Source organism: Micropterus dolomieu, linkage group LG12 (genome assembly GCF_021292245.1).
Source record: "Micropterus dolomieu isolate WLL.071019.BEF.003 ecotype Adirondacks linkage group LG12, ASM2129224v1, whole genome shotgun sequence".
NCBI lineage: Eukaryota > Metazoa > Chordata > Actinopteri > Centrarchiformes > Centrarchidae > Micropterus > Micropterus dolomieu.
The window spans coordinates 1,517,169-1,539,170 of NC_060161.1; the positions used below are offsets into that span (position 1 = coordinate 1,517,169).

The 22,002-nt window shown below is 39.7% G+C and overlaps 1 protein-coding gene across 1 annotated transcript in view; it reads right to left on the reverse strand.

Moving 5' to 3' along the window:
* Positions 1-22,002, reverse strand: part of LOC123980620 (pro-neuregulin-3, membrane-bound isoform) — a 358,599-nt gene that overhangs the window by 11,997 nt on the left and 324,600 nt on the right. The window contains exons 7-8 of the mRNA XM_046065115.1: positions 13,326-13,428; positions 5,870-5,996 (exon numbers count right to left, since the gene is read on the reverse strand). Of these exons, the coding sequence (XP_045921071.1) occupies positions 5,870-5,996; positions 13,326-13,428 (230 nt within the window). The remainder of the gene's footprint in view (positions 1-5,869; positions 5,997-13,325; positions 13,429-22,002) is intronic.

Below are 22,002 nucleotides of genomic sequence, written 5' to 3' on the forward strand. Positions count from 1 at the left end.
TACTTTCTGTAGACTACCATCTCCACTGAAGCGGGAATGTAGATAATTACAAAGCAGGTTTATCAGCAGCACCTGTGAAACATGTAATTGTGACCCCTGGACTCAAAGTCTCACCCTCTGCTGCTTCAATATTTTAATTTGTCTCTTGTGAGTCCCCCAACTTTGCAATCCTAAATTGCTGGACTACCCCTTTAATTAACAATGCACTGAGTGATATTGTACGATAATAAAAATACAAATACACAGTTTTAATGTATTGCAATATATCTGAGGGAGTGAACAGTCCAATCTAACACCACCCTGTTGCTTATCTGTCTGTGTTCTAACTCTAATTTCTTTCATCTGTGTTCACTCTCTGGTGTTCTGACACCATGCACATCCAAGCTGCTAATTGATACAGAAGCTTGCAGTGAAAAGCCTGTGATGAAACAGAAAATATGATTTTTTGTTTTTTTTTTACAGCAAGACATTATGCTACAATTATTCAGAGAGAGAAAGGATCTGTTAATGCTCGCATGTGCTGTTAATTAATTCATGATTAAGAAGAAATGGATGTCATTATAATCACTCCTGCTAGTTGTAGCTGAAGGAAGTTCCAAGTTCACTGACTTAACAATGCTTTGCTTTTACAGTTACAGACAGAAAAAAAGTCTTGTATTTAACTTATTTAACCATTATAGACAAATAAAGCGCTCTGCCTACCAGCTCAAAGAGAGAAAAGTGCCACCAATCTGTTAATGCTGACAATGCATGCATTTTGCTGCAGTTTGAAAATAGATTTAGGCTTTAAAAAGACTGCCCAAGGAAAAACCGGAAACTGCCTGCATGTGTCATACAGCACTACTGAATGTTTATAGAGGTCATTAATATAAATGTAATGCTTTCTCGCACAGCTGCAGGCAAAGAAACTCTGCTCTCTAGCTCCATAAACATGCACAGATACAACAGGCAAAAGTAATCATTGCTTTGACAGTGACTTCATTGAGTCTGGACATTTGTGGTGCAAAGGGAGCACGTAATGTCGTATATTAATGGATATATGTGTGTGTGTGTGTGTGTGTGTGTGTGTGTGTGTACTGTAATGGATGCTTTAATCTCTAAGATAGGGACTAGCATACACCATATGCCTCTGGCACTGAGGTTTTTTTTTTTTAACACTGACAGACTATAGGGAGGGAACCAGGAGATGATTTTTATGATTTGTGCAGAGATGCTGGCATCAATAACAGTATTATAAACACACAAACCTAAGCTTAGCAGAGTAGGATCAGGATAGTCTTGTTCATGATAGAGACAGAGCAGTTTCAATTATGCCGCAATGACAGACAGACTCTGTGGAAAACCTGTAGAATACATGATAGGGTGGTAAAACTAATTGAGAGAGAGAAAGACCAGCTCTGTCAGAGCTGCTCTTTAGTTCACTTCCTAATCAAATACTTCCCACAAAGGGCCCCTGTAGTGCAAATCATAAGTGCTCATTTCGTATAACAGGCCACTGCTGGATAATCCTACTGCCTTCATCTTGACCTGCCCGGTTATGTGTAGTGTTTATCTACATGTACATGTGCTTAGATGCAACAACAAAAAAAGTACAAATCCCTATTAAAGTTAGATTAGAAACACAGAAATGTAACAAAGAGTGAAAGAAATTGAGCATAACACCCTGCTGTGTATGACACTTTTGTGAGAGTGCATGTTCCCAAAACAGCATTGACCCTGTGCTTGTTGCTTTGTGTTCAGACATTTTGGAAATTGATTGCCTGCAGACAGAAATCAATGTGATTCTGGGTGTGTAGGCACAAAATAAACAAATACAATTACTTATTTTATGTAAGTTTCCCAAAGGCTCCTGTAGAAAGTAAATAAATAAAAGATTTTTCTAAAGCAACATTTAAAGATCAAGCTTGTTTTTCTCAACAATACATTTTGTAGTCAGTAAACAATAATCAGTAATTCATGAGCTAGGGCTAATAGAGCAATTAGCAAAATAATAGCCAAAGGACTACTTTTAAATTGTAGTTTAAAAGACAAATGGCCCCTGTGCCTGTTATAGTATTATATATTGTATCATTAGATTTGCATTACTCATGCATTAATGTGAAAGCAGGAATTTACTGTTGCAGTTGGTTGAAGTGGAGCTCATTTTAAACTATTTTGTATCAGACTGCAACTAATAATTATTTTTCATGAAGGATTAATCTGCTGATCATTTTCCCCATTAATCAATTACTTCTTTGGTTTGTAAAAATTCGGAAAATAGTGGGAAATGCCGTCACAATTACCCACAGCCCAAAGTGACACCTTCACGATGCTTCTTTTGTCCAACCTCAACGTTATTAAAACTGCATTACAATGATTGAAAAAATCAAAAAGGAAAAGCAGCAAACATTTACATTGAAGAAACAGGAACAAATAAATGTTTTTGATTAAAAATAATTTAAATTGCAAGTGAATTTTTGGTCATCTGACTAATTAATTGACTAATCCTTTCAGCTGTACTTATAAACTGTTGGGTGGTTTACAAAACATCATATTTTATAAACTCTTCGTATGTTTTGTGTGTAGTAACAACATCTGTAAGATAAATCTGACACATTTGTATTGTATAAAACTTTTGTCCTTAAGTTACAAATGCAGTAAAGGCCGCCAGTGAACCTAAATCAGTTAAGGGTCGTAGATCAAAAAGCATAACTTTTGTGGGTTAGATTTTATGTTCTGAGTTAAAGGAGGCATGAATGAACATTTTGATTTTGACCCACTCTAGGTGGCTAAATTCACATCCATTATAAAGTCTCAAAAACTCTAAAAGGTGTATAAAACCTAAACTGTGATTTCTCAGAAAGTATGAAAAAGATCTTATAAAGTTGAAGTGAACTGATAGAGTACAGTGACCCATTTAAAGTTCCTAGCTCTAAGTAGAAAAGGAAGGAGTTTAAGGAGCAATTGGTTTGAACATTCATCCCGTTGACTTTCATAATAAGAAAAGTAGAAAAGAGATTACAAAAATATGAAAGACACGAAAGTAAAAAGTAACAGCAATAATGTCCCAAAGGGCTAAACATTGGAAGAGTTTCAAGTTAAAAGTCCAAACATGTTTTAGTTGAGTGCCAATAAATTTCTCTAGAATAATAATGAGAAAGAAGAACAGTGGTCTCAGTGCATACAATAGCTCTCCTTCTTATCAATAACTGTTGATGTTTTCTATAGTATCTGCACATTAAAGAAGTGATATATCTGTTATTCTAAGTTTCAGCACACAGTTAGTGCAGTATAGTTGCACTAAATCTGTACATCACTTTGATTAGACCATTTCCAATTTTATGGCATATAATATCTAAATCCATCTAGAAGGTTTGGATTGCTGCCACCCCCTTGACTGTCATTAAAGTTTGGGAAGCCAGTTTGTTTGTCCTTGGCAGAGCAGCCAGCTTGAGGGTAATATGAGGAGGCACACCTGACACACCGTCTTTACAAACTCCAGATTTTACAGATAACTTTTAAGCCTTTGTTAGCTCTGTCTCCAAGTTATATCTTAGATATCTGAACCTTTTGTGAACTGAATCTCAAGAACCTCATGCAAGTCTATTAGCTCAAGATTAAAGTTGACAGGGCCTGTCCAGTCCTGCTCCATCCAGACACTTCTACTTCTTTGACCTGTTGATTCAAGTTAGGCACTGAGTCATTTGATACAGTATATTGTCGCCTTATTGCCTGCATTTCAGAGGCATCTTGTGACCAGCCTGAGACATTAGTCTGTCTCAGTGAAATATGTTGAAATGCTTGTAGGGAAGGTAGAACTATATGAAGATACATCATTTATTTCGCTAAAAGTCTCAGCATTGTGGAAGATTTCAAGGTCCTATTACAAAAATGACTCTACTCTATGTTGCCTCTGTTTTTAAAAAAATAGTTTGACAATTGACCCTTCGCTAAGCTACGCCCCTAATAGGCAGTTGGCCAATCACAGCGTACTATAGGTACTTTTTTTGCTGTATTTTTCCAAGATATGGTTAAATACTGTTCCTGGGGCTGTGCATTGTTCCTAATGTGATGTAAGTTAGCTAATGCTAGCTAAATTACTACTGAATGTAGTGTTATAAATCCCTACTGTTCTGCTTTTTAATGATTGTAATAGTGAATAGAGATCTACCCAGCTCTACAGGAACAGTGTTGATCCTTAATATCGTTGTCCTTTGTCTCAATCGTCAGGTGATGCAGTGGTTTACTTTAACTCTGTGATCAGTAGCCTTTAGCTTCTGTCTTTATTTGTTTCACGTCAGTTTGACAGCCTGAATACAACCTTCAGATGTCTAATGCAAAAATTTCTGTCTCCTTTCTGAGATCACTCTTATCATTTTTCCAATAATTAGACAATATTTCTCCAGGGAGTGCAGATATAGACAGTTGCAGCGCTGAGATATTTCCGACAGGTCGGACAGTTTTTCTAACAGTCTGTCGGACTTGGCAACAGTAACTAAGGGGGGCTTGGCTTACTGAAGGGTCAATTGGAGAAATATGTTTATTTGCTTTCTTGTCAAGTGGAAGATGAGTAGATCGATACCACACCCGTAACTTGTATGACAAATATGCTTAAATGGGATTGTCAGTTATCTTAATATTGCTTTAAGGTCTGTTTAAGTGGAAGCAACAAAACTACTTGAATAAGGTCTGGATAAGCGATTGCCCACATGGTTGTAAGAAACCAGTAATGAAGATGGGATGGGAACTGTTGTCCCTGGTGTCAGAGTCTCTCACAAATGCATTTTTTATTTCCAACCAACTGCCTTGACCTCCCCCCTCTGGCGTCAAATGACCAATGCCGATGTTGCTCTTCAGAGGACAGTCTAGATTGCTCTTATACTGATGGGCCTGGTGAGGATGAATCAGGGAATAAATCAGGCAAATGTAAACAAAGCTGTATCATGAACTACCACTGTGAATTGTAATTATCTCTATTTCACATACAGGATGCACATTTCTGTGCTTCTCCCACACAGTGATTTATCAATCAGGTGTATATTAATGTGTTGACAATAGGTAGAGAGTCCCTAGTGTATACAGTACATGTGCTTTGCTTCATTGTAAATTCAAATCATGCCCTTGGCGGAAACATACCATTTATCCAATGAAGCTTGATGTCAGACCTGTGTAGATTAGATAGGTAACTTAACATGTAAAATGACTAAAGCTTATTTACAGTATGCCTATTGGTGCACAAATGCATATAGTCCACCCCAAGATGAAGGGGAAAATGTAGATTTGACAGCAATACAAACTGTTTTCCATGCCAGCTACCTCAAGACGCACACCTGGGAGAGATTGTGATGACAAAAAGCGCTGAGAAGAAGATGAATGTCATGTAGCCAACACCGTGCTCCCAAACCGCTGAACGATTGCTCACTCAACGACCTGCGAGCCTGATGCAAGTGGCCAGGTTGATACAGGAATACACACAGATTCATATGCCGTTACAATTGCCGGGGGATGGGGTGATGCATTTTATGATAGATGCTAATACACTGAGTTGTTCTATGTGTACTTCATATGTCTGATTTGTGATAATCTCAGATGTACCAGATATCAAATTGTGAGTGTTCTAAACAACAAGTTATTTTACTTTTGTGCTAGTGGCAACTAATGGCTCATTAAAAGGTTGGTTTTCTTGGTGATGCTGTATAAAACCGAATATGGTCTTTGAAATGACAAATATTAAGGCCCACTCATTTTAAAATCTTGATGATTCTTAACCACAATAGACTGAAGTTAATGTCATCCTAGTTATACAGTCTTCTAAACATCAGTCTTAAAAGAAATGGACTGGGACCAAAATGAACGACACACTAAAAGGCAGCAAAACAACAGTAGTCACCTCGTGCATTTGCAGGTTGGTGTTAGGCGCCCTCATCTTGTCATCCAGGGCATTATGGGAATTAGCAGTGTAGTTTTTCAAACTACGACTCTCCTTCAGGTGGGCCTGGAGCTTCTCTCTGCGCCTCCTAAAGAGAAAGAAAATAAGCACAAGTGGAATTTATTTCAGGAGCACTTTGACCACTGTCAGCTGGATCCTGTGTAGGTCAGCAGGTTTTCAACATAACCAATCAGTAAATAATGTCAGTGATAGCTGAAGGATCAAATGGTGTTACGGTAATACCAAGCACGACGCTCCCGGTCTGATATTCAAAGCCAATGCAGAAGTCCCTTAAACCTGCATTCTATCAAACAGCCAGCAGGGGGCGACTCTTCTGGTTGCGAGAAGAAGTATTTTGCTCCATGATCCTGCTCCATTATTTCTAATGGAGCAGGATCATGGAGCAAAATGACCCTAATTCTCAGCTGATGTATTCCCTCAGTAAACACTTTCCTAATGAGTTTATGGTCTCAGTCGCTAGTTTCAAGTCTTCTTCAACACAGCATGATGTTCATTTAGTAAATTATGGTCCCATTTAGAGGAAAATAGACCATAAAGCAGAGTCTGCTTCAGCACAGGATTATCTATAATTGACTAGTAAGAAATTGAGCGTAATAATTGAGCGTTACCATGGCGACATGTCAGTCAGGTTAGTACGAGTGACTTGTACCCATGACCTTGTAAATTTAACTAGCGCCATTGAAAAATGCACCTAGCTAAGCAAGCTAGCTAGCTCCACACACGGCCGTTAGCTCCACTGTCTATTCCAAATGTGGTCACGTCCAGTGTCGCTGGTTGCAAAAAAACAACATGGCGGCGCCCTATCAGCCAAACTCGAGGCTTCAAAACGGTAGTCCACAAACCAACGGCTGACGTCACGATGACTACGTCCACTCCTTATATTCAGTCAATGGGTAGCACTGGTTTTGAGTTGCTAAACTGTTCACAGGTTGCTTTCACATCCATCCTTCGTTAGCATCACATTAGGCTCTCAAAATGACAAGACTCCTCAGTGTCATAATTATATTCTGCAATTAACATTCCCACCATGTCCCACCTGTAACTAGTCTATAATCTTTGCTCTTATTAATTAACAACAGGAGCCTTGGGGCAAACAGCAACTCACAACAAGTTTGAAAAAATGAGCCTCTGTTTCAGAAAGAAATGACGCAGATGTGCAATATCACAAATGTACTGTTTAGGGGACTGTGCTCTCTACCGTCACTTTGGTTTCACCCTGACAAAACAGTACAAAACATGAAACCAAGATTTACACAGTAGTCACTGAACAAATGATAACGATAGTCTGGCTGGCTGTCTATTCTAGCCAATAACTCAATAGCTACCCTGCTTCTTTAAATGATCAACATGTTGACATGTCACTCTTGCAATCTTCTTTGACAAATATAACATGTGTTCTTAATTGAAGTCATAGATGGGACCAATTAGTGATTCCAATAGTATCTTGAAGCTAACAATGTGCAGTTTATGGAAGTTATTATTACAGTATTGTATTAAAAACTGTAATAGCAAGCATACAGGATAGATTACAGAATCAATCATTTTGGTTTCTTTTCAATGTTCTAATACAAATCTACTTTATACACAACTAAGTCTAAAGACACAATTTAAGGGCCTATATTCCAATTTACTTTTCTAAATATCCATAATATCCTATGTATTTCTTATAAAAGGCACTGCGGAGAATCTACAAGATTTTCTCCCGACATAGATAAAATGAGTCAGTGGCCAATGAGAATTGCATCATAGTCTCATGTCCTTGAGCACAGAGAAGAAGAAAGTAAGCTATTGACCAAAGGAGCTCTCTATTTGTATTTCTCCTTTGTTCCTCCCTAAGCAGTATAACAAGACATAAAACACAGTATTCTGTTTATATGATGGACCTTGACTCCATTTAATGATTTCTGTAAAGATGTTTTGAGTCTAAACTCTTCATTTCTCAGATGTGCTGTTATTTAAAGTGGTTGAATCAGAATGGTTTGTAATTTATATTGCAAAGTCACCAAAAGACTTGAAGTCATTGACTGGAAAACAAATTAGTTTGACCCTAATCTTGCATAGACCGGACCTGACTCATGAGGTCTAGAGATAATCATGTAAGAAGAAGTAGAATAATTAGACCTTGTGGAGCAGGACGTTGAAATCTGATTTCTCCCATTTAATATATTCTGGTTTGTTTTTCTGACCGGTGTACATTATATAAATGTTCTCATTTATTACAACACTAGTTACCCAAGCTTGTGCAATTACACTGACCTGGATGAAAATGCACTAAACCCTTTTATCTCTGCTTCATTCTGTTGTGCCAGAGGTATGCTCATTATCAGATATAGCCAATGAAGCCTTTACTGTTCCTGTCTCGGGAGCTCTCTGCTGAATGACAGCGATGTAATGAAGTGTTTACAAACAGCCTCATGGTAAGCTCCTATCCTCTCCACCTCCGTGGCACTTTAATTATATTTTCTTAGCAACATTTGGTAGACACTACTTTTAGAAAAATGTTCACTTAATATGAAAGGTCCATTATCTCTTCTAAAGCCTTGACACAATCTGGTTGTTTAGTTGATGTTTTAGCTTGAAAAATGGTATGCTTTCTCTAGATGATAGAAGTAAATGCTTTTATGCCACACAAAAACAAAATCAGACTTGTTTGAATGATGTCAGTAGCATACAACATCACCAGCTTTGTGTAACCAAACTGATCTCCTGTATTTATAACCCAAGCTACATTTGATTAGGGAAATATGGTTGTGTGTATGAATGGGTCTAAGAGAAACAACCTAATACCGTTTTGTATTAGTCAGAACCCTCAGTTTGACAATCTCACAGGTCATGTTGCTCAAAAATTGGTCAGCACCTACTTACACTGTTATGTCTTATAATTATTTTGGTGGGAATTGTATATCTTTATTAGATAGAGCCAGTAAAGTAATGTCAGGAAATGGAGAGAGAGAGATACAACACAGGCCCTCTGGAAGAAGAACCATGAATGTTGCAGTCGATGTACTCACCCCTAAACAACTCGACGCCCATTTTTCTTATTAAAAACTAAACAGCCCATTGTCCCTAGAAATTATATCCATATTCAACAATTCTTTTATTCTTTATGTACTTAGGCAGATTGTTAAAGTGTGGTGGTCAGGGCAGTGAATGGATGTGTAGCGAGCCCACCTTTCATGCAGGAGACTGGAGCGCTCCTCCTGTCACAGACCACCAATTAATGTTCATATTATGAACATTATGAATTGTAGCCATGATCACTCCCTAACCTTAACCAAATGATGTTGTCCACCCGTACTGGAACTATAATGTATTTTCCACAACCACGATTTTACCTTAACGATACTGTAATTGACATACAAAGTTATTGCTGAACCGCAATTGTAAAACCGTTGGCAGTGGGCTCAATTTGGGGTTTTGCTCAATCATTAAATATTGACATTCTTCTGTGATATCTACCCAAACTCATGTGTAACACTTTGCAGTATTAATTTGTTCATTAGAGGAGATAAAATTAGTTGTCAAATAACTGATCTGTGTGTTAATGCGGTGATGCAGTCTTTTTAAGGAGTAAAATTATAGCAGCATGTTGTCATTCTACTATAAATTAGTATATAATAATACAGTTTAAATCATACGAAATAATGTGCAGTCTGTCTTGGCACATTTCCCTTTTTGGTGTCTTTGTCTTACAGCATGTTAGATTTTTGGTTAAACAATGACTATGAGGTTAAAGTGATATCCATATCAGATGAACTGAATAAGAATTAACCCTTTTAGAAAACACAATGTAATTAGACAACATAAACTTGAAGCTTACATTTGATATTGGGTGAGTTTTGGAAGTTTACATGACCCACAGACATCAACAGCCTCTTATTCTGGGTCTGGTAGTGCAGCTTTTTGCCTTCAATCTAGTCTTGAGAAAGTGAGTAGCGATCACAATAAATATCTCCCGTATTCACAAACATACGGCAGCATTGTTTACGACCCTATGGAATTCCATGGGGAGTTAGAAAAAAGCCTCCTCCTGAGACTCCTCCAGATCTGCAAAACTGACTTCTCCTCTCCCCAGTAGTTAAATGTGTCAATTTGGAGACCTGCCAGACAAGACAAGAACTTTCCACTGCTGAGAAAATATGTCTTGTCAAGATAACAAAATCCCAGCAAGATGTGAAGAACCACAAACTGACTCTTTTCGCCGAAATCAAATAAAAGAAGAGAGTGTACAGACCCCATCTTCTTCTACTTTCCTCATCCATCACCCACCCACACACATGCAAACATAAACACCCTTTCTCTCTTTCTTCTCACCCCCTGACCTGAGATAAGGCTCGACAGATGCCTATTATAAAAGTTGAAACTGATATTCTTCCTTTTCAGCCAGATCTGAATTAATTTAATTCAGCTGTCTAACTAATCAGTAATTCAGCTAACATTTCATAGCATCTGTTGTCTTGATGTTTAACCCAACTTTTTATTTTTTGTATGAAATTAAATGAGCAAGTTCTTAATTCACAGAATTAACATTTTGTTTACCATGTGACACTGCCATCTACTGACCAAAGGACAGAAATCTCTTTAACCATTGCCGTTATGAATCTGCATAAGATATTAGCTATTATACCGTAACTATGTTGTTTTAGTATTAAAATGTATGTTTTGACAGTTAAAGTTGTAAGAGTTGCTGGCTAAACTGTGTTTCTCTGAATGTTTTCTTTTAATCACTATGCTAGTTTTATGTTTTGGATCAGGACTGATTGACCATAAGGATGTTTCAGAGTATGTGAGTTTTGCAGAGACCAACTTAAATTAAAATCACTAGTCAGAAAACTAGAAAAGACCATGTTAGCTCTACAACACGTGGCCCTTAAGACAAAGGAATGGAGTTTTGTTTTTGGAGTGAAAACCTTCCTCCATACCCAAAACTTTTCCTCTAGTGTTCTTAGACATCTTTCTTTAAGTTTCTTTTGTGCCTCATCTAAAGTCAGAGCACAATTTAACTATTTAACTAAGCAAGCCTTTGAATTTTGTTTTATCTGCCCAGATATTATAAGTCTAGCTGAAGAAGTTGGTGTAGTCAGATATTGTTTTATTCTAAAACCAACTTGAAACCCCGAAAAAACAGCTCATTTTGCCAAATGTAACCGCAGCTGTTCCTTGAGTTACTGGTGTCTGACTTGGTGAAGTGACTGACTTGGATGGCCCCAACTCTTCGATTGCCTTAACTGCATGTTTAGGATCATTGTCTTGCTGCTGTGTCCCAAAATTATCACCAAACATGGATACCAACACCCTAAACACACTTAAAACTTAAAGTCAGCACTTTAACCTTTTGTAGGAGAGACAAAAAGGAAATAATGTGTCACCCCACTGCCCAGCATGTTGCCCTTTAAAGATCAGTGACAACAGCATGCACTGGCGAACCATTGTCCTTCATTTAGCTGTATTTTTGTTTGGGCCTTTTGACTTTATCTTAATTCAGGTCATTAAGATTTACATGAACACTTCTTTCAGATCTGTGTGCACCTTCTCCATTGAACAAGCTAGTTCCCTGACTCAGTTACAGATTCACTGAAAGCCTGTCCATCATGCCTTGATCCGATTATCTTGTTGTCAGGCTGCTCACTGACTCACACCATTATATCACAGAGGGAAGCATATGGAATTACTGTGCCATCTATCACAGCCTACTCCACAGTCCACATACACTGAATGACAGTCTGCTGTTGCATACTGGATGTTTGACCCCTTCTATTAAGTATACAGAATCTCTCCAGCCAAGTTATGCAGAGTTCTCACAGCCAGGAATGGATGTTAGCCATTCATGTGCCAATTAATGTGCACACACAAAGCATGCACTGCGGAAATATGCAGATTGGAAGAGAGGGACAGAAAGGAGAGAGAGAGAGAGAGTGCAAGGAGCCACATTAGCTGACCTTTGGGTTATAATGGCCTATGAATATGTGTGTGCACATAATGAGATTTACAAATTGTTGGAAATACCTGGTCTGGGATTTTGTTCAAGATGTTTGATGCCGCAACATGTTCCATTGGGCTTCACTAAATTGAAAAAATGTCTCCTTGGGCATTTTGTCCCAGCTAGGCTTATTATCAAATACTGTAACATTCTGCTTACTTTAGGACTCATGGCAGATTTAACCATAAATATTATCAAAGTCTGTATGAAAGTTTGAAAATCTTGAAGAAACTTTCAGTAAGCAAGAGAACTGATGGCTGGGATGAAATTACATGTCACTGCAGCTAATTTAACTGTCAATATATTCATGAGAAAATTCCATATGCTGTATTTGTGCATGGCTGGAAAAATGGAATCCATTTAAGAGTTGGGTGAAAATGCCCAATTATAGTCCTTATCCTTTATGTATGTGTGTGTGCCTCGCCATTGATGTGTGAAAGTCTCTTTACATATCAATTTGTGTTACCCCTTACCTTAATCTAAACCCAACCAGCAGTAACCCAAACCACTCATCTTTGACACGTAACCATAAATTAACCTGAGCCCTAATCTTATCCATGGAGGGCGATTGTTGTTGTAGTTGTTCAGTGTCCTTATTAAAGCAGTACTTGGTAGCGATTGAACATGCAATGCAAAACCTTCCACGTCTCTCTCGTATCACTCTGCTAAGCTCAGCCCACCAAACCCAGAAGCGGGAGCCAGTTGGCCTACAAAATCTAATCCTGCTAATCCCACGTAGGCTCTCAGGACCCTGGTCCCTCTCGCCGAACCTCGTCTTCTCAAAGATGCCCTTCCAACGCTTCACGAGCCAGGGCAGATTTCCCCAGGCTTCAGAGGCAGCTGCAACAACGTCTAATACCAGGATGAGAGGCTAGTACACCACTGCTCCAAAGTTATTCCCCACTGTTTGTCTTCATGCGTCTTTGCCACTCTCAATTACGAGCATCATAGCATCAAACATAATGAGCCCGAAGCTCTGTGTGTTGCTGGTGGTTGTTCCTCAGCCACTGTGTTTGCAAAACTTCTGAAGCCTCTGAAGATATTGAGCTTGACTGAGGGAAAGCATGCGAGGAGGGGGGGGGGGGGGGGGGGGGGGGGGGGGGGGGGGGGGGGGGGGGGGGGGGGGGGGGGGGGGGGCTGGTCAGCGTGTGCACGAGCAGTGATTAACACTGTGTTAGGCACTGCTCCTGGCTCTGATGGGTTGGTTGATTTCGACTTGGGTCTTTGTAGTTGTGGTCATCATTTTTATTATTTATGATAACATTGTAATCACCAAAGTAATTGGGATCTGGAAAAGTGGTGATATACATCAAAAAAGACAACGATTATGTGTGGTCAGACAATTAGAGATGATGTAATTAAACCAATAGTTTTGATGTATATGGATACGTATGTTTTTTATGTTAATCCTCTTACTTGTTGCGGCAGTAGAGGGCCATACACAGGGTTCCCAGAAGGCTGATTGCCATGGCGATGGATGTGATTGACAGGACCTGTCTCTTGTACACCTCTTTGCTCTCTGTAGGGAAACAAAACAGATGAAGGAGCCACATTAATGTCTGAACAACAGGCACTTTGGAAATAAAGTCATAGATCACTTACATATCTATCAGCATGTGTGTATGAGAGACATAGAGGAAGGTAAAGATGTGGGGTTTTGTGAAAATGTTTGGGTGTGTTTTAATGTGTGCTCATCTGATGAGATCCCACAGTCAATATTCACAGAGACAGAGTTAGTACTTAATTAATACTATACAGAAATCTCACCATAACACACAATTAAAAATGGTTTTGAGGTTGGTATTTAACAAAGTTCTAATATTGTTCTTTGCAGCACCCAAACAGCCATTTCAAATCAACCAGTTGTGGTGCAACAGCTCTCTGTGGGGTTTTTTCTGCCTTGCAGATTCTTTCCTGTACGAGTGTAATTACCTTTGTGATAAATTAACTAAATAAAACTGAAATAAAATAACAACTCATTTCAACTCATCAACACATTTACAATACACAAACATCTATTTACAATCCTCCAGCAACACCTGCTATTCTTAGTTACCGCATATCCTTTCAGCTCATTTTATCAGCTCTACCGCATCGAGTAATGGTCCAATAGACGCCGACTTCTTTTGAAATGGATGCCACATGTAATGGAGCTTGAATACATGGAGACAAGAAGAGTTATGGCGTGGACGGACACCATTAGTGGAGAAAAATGGAAGCTGTCTTGTTTGCTACGAACAAGTAAATCATAGTTGCCTTCAGATACATTAATAGGCGATCAATCAAGTTTTATTTAGTGAGGCTCAGACCTTGGGAAAGCATGAAGATGACACAAGTTGTTGGAATTTTACATTGAGGTGATTGAGACAAATTTTTACTGCGGATAGGTTTGAATGGCCACTTTAGTACAAAAAGAAAAACTTTACAGCTGCTTCCTCAGTGTGTAAGCTGAGAAAATCACTGCCGCTGCAGAATATAATAATAACCTTCTTAGGTACAGAGCAACACAACTGGAGCCACTGTGTCTTGCTCAAGGGCATCCTAACAGCAGCCAATGAGGGCTAGTGTTATTAATTCATGACCACGTCAAGGTTTTCAAGCCTGTCTGGGAATTCAAACCAGGGATCTTTTACAGCGGAAGCCTTTACGCTACTGATGGCCACACAGATATTGCATAACCAACCATACATGCAGTATGTCACAGAGTCTATTAGTGCGTTGTCAGTGCACGTTTTCCATGTGTAAATTTAATGGGCTTTATTGGTATGGAAGTTTCAAAAACAGTGTTTCCCAATTATCAAAAGATAACACGCTCTTTGGAATGGAGGGTGTCTTGGGGGCTGGATTTAAGGTAATTAAAAAATCCGAGTGCTCTCTTTTGAATGTTAATTATGTGGGTATCTGACTTATTCTGCTCTATATGCATTTGTTGGTGTTTTTCTGTGGACATTTAAAATGTATCATCAGAATTCTGCATGTAAACATTCTGTTGGATGTTTGTCCCAAAGGGTATAGCTCTGATGACTGAATTGAGCACAATGGGCTGGACCTTTCCTCTCTTCTGCGTTCCTATTTCTCTCCCTCCATCTATGTCTAAGTTATGTTTGGGGCCAGCACTGTTTTGATGCCGCTAATCAGCCTGAGTCATCACATTGGCTCATCGGCTATAATTATATCATTAGAGGGAGCTGGGGGCAGTCCTACGGGGGCAAAGTGAGGTCGGTTGCAGAGAAGGCAGAGAGAAAAACAGGCAGAGCAGGAGAGAGAGATGGGAGATAGAGAGAGGGATGGGGAAATAGAAAAAAGAGAAATGAGGTGGAATAAGATAGGGAGGTGCAGAGAGGAGGCAGGATTTTGTAAAGATGCAGTGATACCTCGTTTTCTCTCCTGATACAGATTACTTTTATCGTAAATTCAGGGTATTGACTGTGTACTGATCTGATACTGCTCCCTTTACCCTTTTTTGGGAATAAAAAGCAAAAGGCTGATGGAGTCCCGAAGGGACTTAGACTTCTTGTGTATACACACACACACACACACACACGCACACACACACACACACACACACACACACACACACACACACACACACACACGGCAGGAAAAAGTATGTGAACCATTTGAAAATACCTGGATTTCTTCATAAATTGGTCATAAAATGTGATCCGATTTCTTGATAAACTTTGAAATTCCTTTTTTTCTGTAGATGATAGCAGCCCTTCCTGGCCCTGAGGCAGTGAAGCAGCCCCATACCATGATTTCCCCTCCACCATACTTTACAGTTGTGCTGTGCCTTTTTCCCTCCACACATAGAGTTGTGTGTTCCTTCCAAACAACTCAACATTAGTTTTATCTGTCCACAGAATATTTTGCCAGTAGGGAACATTCAGGTACTCATTTGCAAACTTCAGACATGCAGCAATGTTTGTTTTTGGACAGCAGTGGCTTCCTCCATGGTGTCTTCCAATGAACCTCATTCTTGTTTAGTGTTTTATGTATCGTAGAGTCGTCAGACATGTTAGCATGTTCATGATTTCTTTAAGTCTTAAGCTGATTCTTTTTAACCTCAGGGTGCATTCTGCGCTGCGCGCGCGCGCGTGCGCACACACACACACACACACACACACACACACACACACACACACAGGAGTTTAACACACTAGAGTTAGGGTTGAAAACGATCATTATATTACATATAGTTAGACTTATGTTATATATGCATACACCATGCATGGTGTGAGGACAATCATGAATACTATGTTGCCAAGGTCAAGAAGTATTTCATCCTCCCTCCCTCTCCCATGTGTTTGTTTGGACACATCTTCTGCTTGCACAAACACACTGTCTTGATGTGAATAAATCATATGGCTCAAGAGAGAAAAAGTATGTTCATATTCCATCTGTGGGTCCATGAGGTCACATACTCAGTCTATTTTCGCTTCAAACCTCCAGCTCTGCCCTGCAGAGCGGTGCTGGTTGCTTATTCACGGCAACATTATAAAAAATATGATTAATATTTTACATTAAAGCAGGTAGCAGCACTGTTATAGAGGTGTTGCTGTGACCTTTTGTACTTTACACATGCATTCTGAATATGTTTGCAGCAGACATGTTTCCATACAGGTGAGATGGCAAGATAAAGAGAAATCAATAAGTGATGGAGTAAGTGGTGCAATATGCTTGCCTTATATACAATAAAGATCAAAGCCTTTAGCCTGTCTTTAGTGCACCGTTTATGATTCATATTGCTTAAAGAGGTGATATTATGCTCATTTTCAGGTCTTAAAAATCATATTTAGGGGTTGTACCAAAACAGGTTGACATGGTTGAATTTTAAAAAAACACCATGTTTTTGTCATACTGCTCATTGCTGCAGCTCCTTTTTTCACACTGTGTGTTGAATGCTTCACTTTAGAGTGATACATCTTGTCTCTAAATGATCTTTGTTGGGAGTTGCACATGCACAGTTCCTAGTTAAGGACTACTCGCCAATCAGAAGCAGAGAAGGGCGAGTCAGCGAGAAGCAATATCCAAGTTACTCAGGATAATCTACAGATCTCACTGCTGTTTTCTTAACTGTATGGCAGTAGAACTCTCTAAGACATATCTCAAAACCTGGCAAAATGAAACTTGCACTGCTTTATAGCGCCTCCTGGTAATGCAGAACATCATATTTGGTGAATTGACCTTTTCAATTTTCCAAGAGCCTAGGTTTATAGAAGTTGTACAGGAATCACCAGCTCTCTGTCATAAAAAATACAAACAAACACTTATAGAACAGTCAAATAGTTGGTGACAGCACAGACACAGATACTCACACACATATATAAAGGCTGACGACAGGCTATGGCGCTTGGCAGTGTTACAGCACATTGGTTTCCATCATTAGCAGATTTTCCCCTCATATTTGGGCTCACATTCTGACATTGTTCCATTAGGCTTGACTGGGTTGCACTCAAAAAGCATTTTTCATATTAGGATATCTTAAATAAATCACAAGCACACAGTAAATCACAGGCAGGTTTATAAGTAATTCAATGATATTTATCTAATGTTTTTGGACATGGATGAGTCAGACTGCTGGCAAGCACTGACACTGTCAAGGTCTGTTGCAGATATTAGGTTAGGGTTTCATAAATTGTGTTGCATTTGTACAATTATGAATTAAACTGTGGCCTCCAGTTTGAGGGAAGTTAAGTTTAATGTTTAGTGGCAGCACATTGGAATTGGTTCAAGACGGACATAGTGGCAGAATTCACATGACGGTAAAGGACTTAAATGGTGAGTTTTGGTTTACTGCTACACATTCAATCACAGTGGCATATTTGCTACTGGTAGTTAGAACCTTAATCACAGCTAATCTTAATATTATTTCAGATGAATAAGATTTCAAGTTCTGTTAAGATATGCAGTCTCCAGACAGATCAAGTATCATCAACCAGAGGCACAGCTCACTCCTGCTTGAAAATAATTATCCCCAGATGTCATGGTGTGTCATATTCATACATTTATCGACAGGGACACAGAAAGTATCCATTTGTAGTGACTTACACTCACATTATTCATTCCTACTTTGATATTTCAAATGATTTATTAATGATTTTATCAAGCTTTATCTTTTTCCTCAATTCTATATCTTGTGTGCATAACTGCACTTTTGCTGTAGTACCTCAGCAGTGAGTATTTTCTTCTGATGGAATACTTTAAATGTAAGGATGACTGGATTTAGCTGTCATGGGCAGTAATGGTTAAGTAAATTGCACACTGTCTGCAGTTACCACCCTCATACAAGAGGCGTAGAAGTAGAAGGGGTGGAGGGTCAGCCTGTCAGTGCTCAGACGATATGCCGCACACTGCATCAAATTGGTCTGTCGTCCCAGAAGGAAGCCTTTTCTAAAGATGATCACAAGAAAGCCCGCAATCAGTTTGCTGAAGACAAGCAGACAAAGGACATGGACTACTGGAACCCTGTCCTGTGGTCTGATGAGACCAAGATAAACTTATTTCGTTATCTGGTTCAGATGGTGTCAAGCGTGTGTGGCGGCAACAAGGTGAGTACAAACACAAGTGTGTCTTGCCTACAGTCAAGCATGGTGGTAGGAGTGTCATGGTCTGGGATTGCCAGCACTGGGGAGCTACAGTTCACTGAGGAAACCATGAATGCCAACATGCAGGGCTGGACAGGTAATCTCGCACACCGGGCAAATGCCAACGATCGGTCCACTAGAAGGGATAAAGGAGAGCTGTGGCCACTGCCAGTCTATGGCGATAGCAAGTGACAAAGTGACAGGGCCGAGGGAGAGAAAGAGCAGGAGGAGAGTGGAGGTGAAGCGGTAAGCATGAAGTCGCTCAACCTGTAGGGAGGGAGCAGGGAGGAGGGTCATTTACACTGGGGACACTGGGAACATGTACCCACCACCTTTTGAAAGCATTTGTTAAAAATGTTCTGAAAAATGGCTTGCACCAAAGAAATGTTAATTAACAAATAAAAATGTTATGAAAAAGGTTTATTTGCACAATAAGCCAAAAATGCCAGGGCCGATTTTTTGTCCCAGTCCAGCCCTGCCAGCATCTACTGTGAGATACTGAAGCAGAGCAGGATCCCCTCCCTTCGGAGACTGGGCCGCAGGGCAGTATTCCAACATGATAACGGCCCCAAACACACCTCCAAGACGACCACTGCCTTGCTAAAGAAGCTGAGGGTAAAGGTGATGAACTGGCCGAGCATGTCTCCAGACCTAAACCCTATTGAGCATCAGTGGGGCGTCCTCAAACAGAAGGAAGGTGGAGGAGCGCAAGGTCTCTAACATCCACCAGCTCCGTGATGTCGTCATGGAGAAGTGGAAGAGGACTCCAGTGGCAACCTGTGAAGCTCTGGTGAACTCCATGCCCAAGGCAGTGCTGGAAAAAATGGTGGCCACACAAAATATTGATGCTTTGGGCCCAATTTGGACAATTTATTTTAGGGGTGTACTCACTTTTGTTGCCAGCGGTTTAGACATTAACGGCTGTGTGATGTGTTATTTTGAGGGGACAACAAATTTACACTGTTATACAAGCTGCACACTCACTACTTTACATTGTAGCAAAGTGTCATTTCTTCAGTGTTGTCACATGAAAAGATATAATCAAATATTTACAATAATGTACTCACTTTTGTGAGATACTGTATATCATGTTCCTGTCTGTGCTAAGAGCCGCTGAGATTGACAGAAATGAATGACATAGGAATGACATAACAAGTGCGAGGACAGATCAGGACGCAGACAAAGAGGGATGGTGTTCTCAAGTGATTGCCTCACAGCTCAGCGCATTAGACTTTTCATGTGCCATGCAGACTGCTGATGGGGGATAAAACCCTTTATTTATGCAGGTCTGCTGTGCTAGAGTAAGCATGCTCTTTTGGCTGGTCACGGTCCTTTCTTCTATTACTTGGATGGCTTTATTCGCACATTTACATACCGAATACATTTAGGTGACTGGGTGTATTGTTCCAGCTGGTAATTTTCTTTCTTTCCTTCTACAGTATCTGTAACTCTTTTCTTCTTCTTACATCTTCTCTCTTGCTCCATAGTGGGGAAGAGGTTATCAACACCTTATTTTCCTTCTGAGATTATTGTAACTTGTTATATGTTGGTATTAGCCTGCAGTCACAGCGCTGCTGCTCAGTTTCTCACTGGCACCAGAAAGAAAGACAACGTCACACCTGTGCTGACGTATCATTTCTAGCTTCCAGTGTGGGATCGAATTGATTTTAAAATACACTGTTAGTATGCCACATCTTGCACCTCAGACCTTTTAACCTGTTGAATCTCCTCCAGGTTTCTGGCTATTTGAACTAAAGCACTTGGCTGTTCTGTGGTTTGGCTGAAATGCAAGGGCTACCAATCCTTTGCTGTTGTGGCCACTGGGCTGTGCAACCAGCCTGTGTGTTGTATTGTGCTGTATGTGCTTTATAAATAATGCAAATAAATACTCAAAGATGGAGACAATTCTCTGGTGATGGTGGAGCTGTGGCAAGATCTTCAAATTCTGCTTTCCATGCTATGAATCTAGCTTTCCAAAAAAGAAGGCCCAAAAATGTTTTTATACACTGCAACAAAGTGAAAGGTATGAAGTTCATCACTCTGATTTAATCAAATACTGTAAAACTAATAGAAATGTGAAATCCTTCTTAGGTTTGTTAAGAGTTCACTAAAATTAGTGTACACCATCTCTTCACCTGGAAAAGTTTCATACACCTGTGTGCAGAAAGTACTGCATTTTATGTTTCCAGCAACAGCAGTACCAGTTTATTTAAAAAGAACAAAGCTGCACCTCCAGGAATTCTAAACTCATTCACAAAAAAGTATGATGCTCTTTGATTGAAAAGTGATTTCTAGAAAGACACTAGAGTGATTGTCACTTCCCACTCTGCGTTACGTCTGTCTGTCTTTCTTTTTTTCTTCCCTGCTGCTACTCATCTTCTTTCTCTTCTTTGACATTGAGCAGCACAGCCCTAATATTTTGTAGTCACGATGCATTTCACTTCCTAAGTTGTCAAAGTCGAAAACTTTTTCTACCTCGCCTCCACATGTAAAAGACAACTGAATGACATAAATGTCACTAAATCTTATCACTATGTAAAACACATGTGTCCACCTAGATCCATTCATCTGCGCTTCAGTTTGCCAAACTGCCTCCTTCTGGCACAAATGCACCTGGATGGAAAATGAAAATCAACATGACTTAAAATCCATCTCACCCTAAAAATAGCTGCCTGCAACACTTTGCTCTAACATTGATTTACAACCAGGTGGAACATCTTGCAGTCAGAGCTCAGTGATCTCTGATGGAAAGGAAATATTGATGCCCACATGAGTGACTGAATAGATACAGTGAGACGGTCTCCCCTTTTGCCAAGCAATATGAAAAATATATAAAGAGGAAGGCAGGATCCCAGAATTCTTGAACATATTCTCTGGTTCATTAAGCCTTGGGTGGGTGATGTTGGGTGAGAGAGAGAGAGATCTCAACCATCAGACACTTCTTTTCTAATTTTAACCTCAGAAACTGACTCTGCTGGAGAGGGGTGGTTCATTCTCTATAAATCATGCATAGGGCTGTCTGTGAAAAATAACTACCATGGGATTAGAGTATTTTGTTTAAACCCAGTATCAAAATATTGTATGCACATTCAGAATGTCTTACACTTAGTATCAGGTACACATCCTGTCTATTGCAATCCAATTAGGGCTGTCCCCGACTAAGGATTTACATAGTCGAAACAGAAATGTCAAGTCCTGCCTATAGTTGACTGATAGTGGAATCATGTGTGCTTTTGTACGCGGTGAGGTGAGGCTTATTGAAGACCCTTTTCTCTCTCTCTCTCTCTCTCTCGCCTGCCATTCACCGGTCTTTTGCAGAGTTTTGCGTGCATTCTGTGCTGCCGACGACTGCATGCATGTCGCGGTTCCTCAAGGGTCTATTTCAAGTAGCCTGCTAACTAAAAACGATAAAATATTCTTTCTGTGGTTCATCAACAGTGATGAATTACCCGAAAGTCCCGCGAGGTTCAGACAACTCGGGACAACACCAGTGAAGCTGGAGCTCC